Source organism: Alosa pseudoharengus, unplaced genomic scaffold, assembly GCF_046254945.1.
Source record: "Alosa pseudoharengus isolate Yale_2024_CS ecotype anadromous, Long Island Sound unplaced genomic scaffold, YU_APseudo_1.1 YU_APseudo_1.1_scf_17, whole genome shotgun sequence".
Lineage (NCBI taxonomy): Eukaryota > Metazoa > Chordata > Actinopteri > Clupeiformes > Clupeidae > Alosa > Alosa pseudoharengus.
Genome location: NW_027468640.1, coordinates 27686482 through 27696481, shown reverse-complemented (window position 1 = coordinate 27696481; position 10000 = coordinate 27686482). Strand labels below are relative to the sequence as shown.

The following is a 10000-nucleotide window of genomic DNA, read 5'->3' as shown; positions in this document are numbered from 1 at the left end:
CCACTCTCTCATTTCCTGCAGGGCTGGCAGGGAGCTCGCTCAAGGGCTGCTGGAGGCATTCAGCTGTGCACTGCATGGCTGTGTGTGTGTGTGTACTGTATGTGTGTGTGTGGGTGTGGGTGTTGTTTGTGCAGATAGATAGCACACCGTATGTATTCCTATAGGTACCTCCTAAAATATGCATTTATCTTTTCAGAAGTTGAGTTTGTGTGTGTGTGTGTGTGTGTGTGTGTGTGCGTGTGTGTGTGTTGACTCTCTTGTCATCGGCAGCATGTGCATATCTGCATACATCAGCTTTTCAAGCTCAGCCGGTCTTTAATGTCCAACCGTATGTGTGTGTGTGTGTGTGTGTGTGTGTGTGTGTGTGTGTGTGTGTGTGTGTATGTGTGTGTGTCTGTGTGTGTGTCTATGTCTATGTGAGTGTCTGTGTGTGTGTGTGCAGGTGTGTGTGTATGAATGCCCTTGAATTCACAATAATAAATGAAGCCCTGAATCAGGTGGACAGGTTTGAAAGCAGCCCCCTCTGCCTTGGCATTGAGCTCCGTCTCAGTGGGCATTGCTCACTGCCCGCCTTTGTCCAAGTGCCACGTTTCGCCCTCCCAGCAAACAGCAGTCAGCCGCCCCTGCACTCACTCATATACTCATTTAGACATATTTTTTCTTTCCTGTTTTCTGCTTCCTTTCATCCATCATCTATTTTCTTCCCTCCCATGCTTTCTCATTTTTATTTTTTATTCATTGTCCATTCTATTCTACCATTTTCTCTCTACTTTTTTTTATTTCAGCATGGCCTTTTGTACCATTCTGAAGCTTATTGGAAACACGGTTATTCTTTTCAGTAAACGTGAGCAAATGTTTTTAGCCCTCTCTGCAGCGTGTTGTCCCATTTCCCCAGTGTGCATAACTGACCAGAGAGTTGGAGAGTCGTGATCTGGCAGGCCTGCTCAGTGGCGGCCGAGTCCGGGTGCAGGCCCACAATTTGTGTCAAATGATGGTGGTATTAGTCATGGTGGAGTCGGGTTCCGCCGGAGAGGGAGGGAGGTCGGGTAGAGAGAGAGAGAGAGAGAGAGAGAGGAGGGAGGGAGGGAGGGAGGGAGAGAGGAGGGAGAGAGAGAGAGGAGGGAGGGAGGGAGGGAGGGAGGGAGAGAGGAAGGAGAGAGAGAGATGAGGGAGGGAGGGGACACTCAGTTCCCCACAATCTCGCTCACAGTCGGGATATTGGACCGCTGTGGCAGCCAACGCAGAATGCTTTATTTTTTTGCCTTGTATAGTAAGACAGATCCGCTTGGAAAAAGGGTCACTTTTGACATATTTTACTTGGAAAAACAAACCCCACATAGGTCGCTGCCCTCCCCCTTTTCCAGTGAAGTCTGTTTTCACTTACCACACTCCGCCAACTACCCCCACACCCCCTTTAGACCCCCCCCCCGCCCTACTCTCTCTGCGGCAGGAATATTCACATGGTGAGTCATTCATTAAACATACAGTAACCAAGCCGAGCCCATCAAAGCCAATCGGAGGCAAGCGCCCAAAAACACAAGCCTCTGAGGAGCGCCGACGCAGCGGAGAAACACGGCCGTCCCGCCGAGAGATCGATTGCTGGGAAACAACTTAGAGAGAGAGAGAGACGGACCCTAGGAGAGAGATTTCGACCCTAACAGCTACAGAGGCATTTGTGTGAACAGCAATCTGGGGAAGCTATGTTGTCGTATCATAAATTCAAGAAGCACAATGCCTTGAGCAAATGTCAAATTGGATTTCTACCAAATTATCGTACTTCTGATCACATTTATACATTACACACCCTAATTGAAAAACAAGTAAACCGAAACAAAAGAAAAATGTATGCCTGTTTTATTGATTAAAAAAAATATTTTGACTCACATTTGGCACACAGGCTTATTCTACAAAGTTATACAAAGTGGTGTAGGAGGTAAAACCTATGACCTGATCAATATATACAGGATGACCTGATCAATATATACAGGATGTAAGCGCGCAATAAAGGTTGGAAGCAAAAGAACAAATTTCATATCCCAGGGACGTGGAGTAAGACAAGGCTGCTGCTTAAGCCCAACCCTATTTAACATTTACATAAATGAATTAGCAAAAATCATTCCACAGCACTCGGCCTTACCCTACACAACACTAAGATCAAGGTACTGCTCTTTGCCGAGGACCTGGTGCTGTTATCACCCACCCAACAGAGATTGCAGCAAAGCCTAGATCTGCTGGAGCAGTACTGCCAGACCTGGGTCCTGGCGGTAAACTTAAACAAAACCAAAATAATGGTATTTGAAAAGAGATCCAGATCTCCAAACATAATTTCACAATAGGAACACACACTATCACACACACAAATGACTACAAATATTTAGGCCTAAAAAATAAGTTAAAATGGAAAATTCAGTGTTGCAGTGAATGATCTGAGAGACAGGAAACGCAGGGCTTTCTATGCCATAAAATGGCAGATCCCTGTTGAAATCACAATCAAAATCTGGTTGAAAATCTTTGAATCAGTGGTTGAACCAATTGCCCTTTATGATAGTGATGTGTGGGGCCCACTTGCAAACCAAGATTTCAACAAATGTGAAAAGCACCCTATTGAGACCCTTCATACAGAGCAAAATCATCTTAAAAGTGCACAGATGTGCCACAAACAATGCATGCAGAGCTGAACTATGCCAATATCCTTTAATTCTAATACAGAAAAAAAAGCTATTAAATTCTGGAAATACCTGAAAAGTAGTGACCCCTGCTCATTCCATTACAAAGCCCTTCAGTACCATGAGATGAACAAAGAAAAATGTCCCCTCACTAAACTGGTCCTGAGTTTGACCTCGTCAGACCATTCCACACACACTAACATCTCACTGTCACCGCAACATCTAAATTCCAAAGCAACTGAAATTAGGATTAACCAAATTACAAAAACTATTAAACAAAATTACATAATCCACAGAAAAAAATCAAAGTAAAATGCAATTCTATTTGGGCTTAAACAAGATAGCCCCCTACCTGACACACATTCAAGACAAAAACCTTAGAACCACTGACAAAGTACAGACTCAGCAAACACAGCCTGGCTATAGAAGTGGGAAGGCACAGACAAACATGGCTGCCAAAAGACTGTGCCACCACTGTGACCTAAACACAGTAGAAACAGAGATACACTTCCTGACACAGTGCACAAAATATGGAAACATTTTGAAAAGATGGCAAATGTCCTCCCTGAATCCCTGCAAGCAAGTGATGAGGAAAGGCTTTCATTCCTCACTGGAGAGAAAGAGAAATACCTCCTCCTTGCCACTCAATATGTATATTCCTGCCGTAATTAAAGGACTTGCTGAGGTGAAATTTACATCACCTAAAAATGAACACACACTCATACACACAGACACAGACACACACACACACAAACAGACACACACACACACAAACAGACACACACACACACACACACACACACACACACACACACACACACAAAGCCACATGGACACATGCCCACACAAATACACAAACACACACTCTTCTCCATTGCCATAGTTCATAATTGTACAATTATCAATGTTCGGTTTTATTTGTGTGTTTCCCCCTCCTCCCCTCCCCTTTTGATGTATTTGACCCAAATGCTTTGGCAATACTGTACAACATTATGGTCATGCTAATAAAGCTCCTTTGAATTTTAATTTGAGAGATGGAGAGAGAGAGAGAGAGAGAGAGATACTCTCACATCACATACATATGAATTCACACAACAAGCATGCACTTGCATATAATTTACACACACAGACAGACACACACACACACACACACACACACACACACACACACACACACACACACACACACACACACACACACACACACACACACACTTCTCACACTTCTCATTTATGTCACTCTGTTGCCACATCTGAGATACACACAGATGAAGACCATTACTGAGATTGCTGGCTATTGATTGGTGGATTTTTGGTCTGGTCGTTATTACAAAGGGAACACACAGAGATCACCACGGTCACTAAGTGGTCTCCTGGAGCTCATCGGGGGGTTATTATTGAGCTGGTGTGGAGGTACACACTTCAACACACTTTTGCACACATACATACATACATACATACATATAAGCACACACACACTTGAATTTCTCCTTTGGGGATCAATAAAGTATCTATCTCCTGTATCTATCTGTCTACATGCACATACCCACACACTCTTTTTCTTTGTCTGTCTCTCTCCTCCTCTGTCTCTCTCACACACACACACACTCATGTAATGGTTGTTTCTCTGTATGTGTTTCTTAGTGTCTTCAGAATCCTCCGGCGGGCGGATGGTGACGGCTCAGTGGCTCTCGCGAGGACGCAGCCGACGGGATGCCGGGCCACACACACAGGTCGGACACCTCATCACGTCTTGTCTCCTCTCCTCTCCTCCTCTCCTCTCCTCCATCTCTCTCTCTCTGTTCCTCCTTCATCCTCCCTTTCCCCTGTCATCCGCCATGTGACGCTACTGTTATCTGAGTGCCTCTCGCTCCCTCCTTTCCCTTCCTTCTCTTCGTTTCTCTGTCTCTCTCTCTCTCTCTCTCTCTCTCCCCCCCCCCTTTCCTAGAAAGCTACCCTGGCATGGCAGGGAGAACAGCTAATGAGATGACAGGGGACTCGGGGTTCAGAATCATAGAAACAAATGATTTATTGCCTTCACTCAGCTGAGAGAGAGGAAGAGAAGGAGAGAGGAAGAGAAAGACAGGATACCTGTCTGTACATGCACCATAATCTTTTCTGGCCAAAACTTTGGAAAGGTTTTCATGTCCTGCTGCTCTGACTCCCCACCCAGGGTGGCTGATAAAAGGTGAGTGTGTGTGTTTTTGGTGCGATGATAAGAGGGAGTGTAATGATGTGGGTCGACACTTCTTTTTGTAGCTTTTTTGCCCAAAATTCCCACACACTCCTCTCCAGCTAAACCTTCCTTCTTTTCAGACACAAACACAGCAGCACGCGTGGAAGAAAGTTTGACTCAACTCAGGGGTTCCATATTAGTTTTTTGTGTTGGAAATTTCAGTGTTTTCAACCACAATACAGATCCTGGGTATAAGATATGGGCATCATTCTGTTCGAGAGAGGTGTGTGATTAGATTATTTGGGCAGTGGTCACTACTGCTGGTCTTTGTGTGTTTGTGTCTGTGTGTGTGTGTGTGTAGGTGTGTGTAGGTGTGACCCGCGTTCAGCACACACACACACACACACACACACACACACACACACACACACACACACACACACACACACACACACACACACACACACACAACCCCAACCAGGCTCCAACCACTTCATATAAAAGGACCCGCGTTCAGCACACACACACACACAAACACACACACACACACACACACACAAACACACAAACACACACACACACAACCCCAACCAGGCTGCAACCACTTAATAAAAAAAGGACCCGCATTCAGTAGCACTTCTTCTTTTGCTTCTTCTCTTTTCCTCTTCTCTTTTTTCCCTCGTTCTTTTTTAAATTATTAAATCTGTTTCTGTGGAGGGGGCTGCAGTCGCACAGGAGAGAGCCACGGGGAGACATTTACAGTCTGTCTCCGACTTCTCAATAAAAGCCTGGAGCAGCGGTCCATCTTCCGCCATGCGGAGGATCACTGGGCGTCCGACCAACAGGGAAATTATCCCACATCCATAATTCTGGCGAAGTGGAGGAGACCAGGCCAGACGCGCACAGACACACACACACACACGCGCGTGCGTGCGCGCACACACACACACACACACACACACACACACACACATACACACACACACACACACATTCTCACGCACGCACACACACACACACACACACACACACACACACACACACACACACACACACTCACAGATATCAGCCTAAGAAGAGAGAAAAAGAATGGAAGATAGGAGGGAACAGAGGAGAAAAGACAGAGGTACACCAAAGCAATGGACTTTAGATCATTCTTAATTAAATGTTGACGTATAATGGCTGCCGAAGAGGTACTTATTAAAGATGTACGATAAAGAAGGGGTGAAAACGAGGGAGTGAGAGGAGGAGAGAGAGGGAGAGGGTGAAAGAAGGAAAAGTGGAGATGGAAAAACTCATGTTTATGCATGAGCGTGTTTATTAAAGAGCGTGAGAGTAGGTGTGGGCGGCCGGGAGTCTGCTTCGTTTTATTTTGGCCACATGTGCGATTACAGAGGCATTTCAAAGACAACACTGCCACGCGGCCAGTCACTGCCCCCTCCCCGCCCCTCCCCCCAAACGCAATGTAGCGCTATCTCTGGAGTCGGACATATGAGACACAGCGCCACGGAGACACAGTGGAAGGTGACGGTAAAGATAACCTTCCCTCGCTTTGCTTGTCTCGCACGCACTCCCTATCTCTCTCTCTCTCCCTCTTTTGTTCTCTCTCTCTCTCTCTCTCTCTCTCTCCACCTCTCTGTCTATTCTACACATACCTTTCCTTACACACACATCCACTGTGTGGTCTGATATTGTTTCCATATGCGCATTCCACCGACTTTCTCGGTTCGCGCCTGGTAAGTACACATTCTCTATGACAGCCCAGAGTGCAACAGGATACAGCATGTGCTGAGCTGCCAAACATGCTGTACTGTATACACCCCCCCCCCCTCCCCCCTTCCTCCTCCGAAAAGAAAAAAAAAACAACACTGGGGAAAAAAAACACTGGAAGAAAAGCAAAGAAAAGCTTTTACATTCTCAGGTGGAGAGAGAGCGAAGAGGAAAGAAACTCCCCCCTGGTTCTCTCGTTCAGGTCGAGAACAGGGCCGCGGGCTGTTCCCAGCCTCAGGGAGAACGTTTCAAAACGGAACGTCCGGAGAGCAGTTCTCGGGCGGGCGGGTGGGCGGGCTCTCTTGGACGTGGCTGTGAGGCAGATGTGAAGCCTATTAGGCTCAGTTAGCGGATGGGGAGGCAGGGGCCAAATGGAGATCATTTGGCCAAGCAGTGCTGTTGCAGAGCATGTCGCTAGCGGAAGCTCCTACTGTGTGTGTGTGTGTGTGTGTGTGTGTGTGTGTGTGTGTGTGTGTGTGTGTGAGAGAGAGTATTTGAGTGTGAGTGTGAGAGTGTGTGAGTGAGTGTGTGAATGAGTAAGTGAGTGAGTGAGTGAGTGTGTGTTAGTGTGTCGCTGGTCGGTTAGCCAGAGACGTGTGCCGAGATGGCTGTGGGCCTTGCAGCAGATGTCTCTCTTTTCTTCTGCCTGCAGTTAGAGGAAGTTCAACGGAAACAATATGAACTCACAAAATGAATAAAAGGAAAGTGGAGAAAAAAAGTACAGATAGACAAAAGCACAGAAAAATAAAAAATAAACAAAGAAACAAATGCAAAGAAAGACACAAACAAATAGGTGGTATAGAACAGGGGAAAGAGAGAGAATGAGACAGAGAGACTCTTGTTGGATGTGTGTCTGTGATGCCTGCAGTATACCCACAGGAGACAAAGCTGCATCTGGGCCAGAATTAGATGGGGACTCCCCCAAAAAGCTCTGGCATGTCTTCACTCATTTCCCCAGTGCTGTTTCTTTTTTCTTTCTTCTCTTCCCTCCTCTGTGCTCCCTTCATTCGTCCTTCTCTCCTCTCCTGTCTCATTTTCCTGGAGTCTCTTTTCCCTCTTGTCCTGTCCGTCCAGCTCTGCTTGAGGGAGACGCGGCGAGCTTGTGATTGCGTTAGCAGGGGCGTGCTGGGCTGTGTGCAGGAGTTTGGAGTTGACAGTGATCAGTCCAGGCGTGCGAGGGCTTCCTCTCACTGCCATGCTCTGTCTCGCACTTTCTTTCTCTCTTCCTTTGGCCCACACACTCCCTCTCTCTCTCTCTCTCTCTCTCTCTCTCTCTCTCTCTCTTTCTCTCTCTCTCTTATCTCTCTCACGCCCTTTTCCTCTCATTCTCTCTCTCGATCTGTCTGTCTGCACTCGCCCACACACACTCTCTCTCTATCTCTCTCCCCCCCCCCTCTCTCACTCTCTCCCTCTCTCTCTCCTTCTCCCTCTCTCTCTTTCTCTCTCTCTTTCTCTCTCTCTCCGAGGCCCTGTGATGCAAGGGGATGGCGGATCAGCGTGGGCCCTCTGGGGCTGTGGAGAGTCCTCAGCCCCGCGCCTCTGATCTGCATAGCAACCCCTCCACGCTCCAGCTAATGCTAACAAGGAGGGATTAGCGAAGGCATTTCAAAGGTGTCAGCAGGAAAGACCTGGAGACACAGACAGGGAGAGGAGGTGGAGGCAGAGAAATGAGGGAGAGGAAGAGTAAGGAGGGAGTAAGAAGAGGAGAAGAGAGGAAGGCAGGAGAAAGTGAGTGAGTGCAAGGAGAAAGAAAAGAGAGGAAAAACAGGAACGTAAGTTCAAGTAAGTGCAAGATTGAAGTGAGCTAAAAAGGGGAAAAAAAATCATTGGAGGGACAGAGTAATAAACGTATGGAAGGGGAATGAAAGAAGAGTGTGATTGCGAGGGAGAGGAAAACAAGAAGAGATGTGTTATGGTGGTGTGATTTTCTGATGCGTTGACTTGACTTGAGGTGAGGGTGAGGTAGGTGCAGGTTGACTCTGTGAGGGTGAGGTAGAAGCAGCTTGACTCTGTGAGGGTGAGGTAGAAGCAGCTTGACTCTGTGAGGGTGAGGTAGAAGCAGCTTGACTCTGTGCCTCTGGGCTCTGGGGACTTCATATTCCGAGCAGCACATGCTCCTCCTGGGAGTTTGTCGTCGTAGCAACAGGAGGCACACTCCTCGCCCTGGGAAAAAGAGTTAACGCCAGGGCCTCAGTGGAAAGAGCAGCACATTTGTTTGTCTCGATCTTTCTGTCTTTTCATCACGCCGCTCCCTCCTTCTCTCTCTCCCTCTCTCTCTCTCTCTCTCTCTCTCTCTGCTGATTAGATTATCTGTTACCTCACACAGCCATCCGTCTCCCTTTGAAGCGGCTGACGCAGTCTTTGACATTCACCTCTGCTCGCTCTCTCCCTCTCAGCGGACACATCACCCCGCAAGGCAGCTCAGACACACAAAACACACACTCGCACACACAGACACACAGACACACACACACACACACACACACACACACACACACACACACACACACACACACACGCACGCACTCCTCACAAACACACGTGCACATACTGACAAACGACTTGCAATGCAATTATACACACAAAACACACAAGCACACAAACATCTGCAAAACATTTGACAAAATGCAGACACACAGACATACCCACATGCATACACAATCATGGACAAGCACATAAACACACATGCACAACCATGTGAAGCACTGAATGCACTCAGTGTCACAAGTCCAATATTCAATGCAGACTACTCCGTGACATTGGCAACGAAATTCCAAATTGCATATACATGACCACACCACAGTGCAACAGATATCTTCCTCAAACTTGATGGACGCTAGATTTCCCCTTCATTTCCCGGCGTACTTTCAGAGAACCTTTGCATTGTAACTGAAGTCGATTTTATCCTACAAGCCTCTTTGAAACCGTAATTATGGCCAATTGCTGGCCCTCATCTCCCCTCCCCTCCTCTCCTGTCCCCTGCCCTTTGAGTTGAGAAGAAAAGGTGGCTATTTCTGGGTCTTCCTGAGGTCCCCTATTCCTGCCCGTGGCATGGGGCTGGAGTGGCTGTGTTGTGGAGTGGGGCTGAGAGGAGAGGAGAGGAGAGGGCTCCTTCTGGCAGTGAGTGGGCTTGTTCTTTAGAATGGCCACTTAAGGACCCAGAGACAGACAAATGCGTCCATCAATATTCCTCTAGGGAGAGGCAGCAGCTTGTTGAGGAGGAAGTTAAGAGAGTTTGTGTGTAAGTGTGTAAGAGTGTGTGTGTGTGTGTGTGTGTGTGTATTAGCATGTGTTCGGACATGTGCAGGGCTCGTCATTCATCTGCAGGCAGATGGAGAGGGACCTCCGCAGGAAGGACAAATTTAATCCCCCCATCTCCATCCCTCCT

General features: G+C 47.3%; 1 protein-coding gene across 1 annotated transcript in view; it reads left to right on the top strand.

Annotated features, from left to right (window-relative positions):
• Positions 1–10000, top strand: part of adam19a (ADAM metallopeptidase domain 19a) — a 110176-nt gene that overhangs the window by 15659 nt on the left and 84517 nt on the right. The window contains exon 2 of the mRNA XM_076289185.1: positions 4311–4399. Within this exon, the coding sequence (XP_076145300.1) occupies positions 4311–4399 (89 nt within the window). The remainder of the gene's footprint in view (positions 1–4310; positions 4400–10000) is intronic.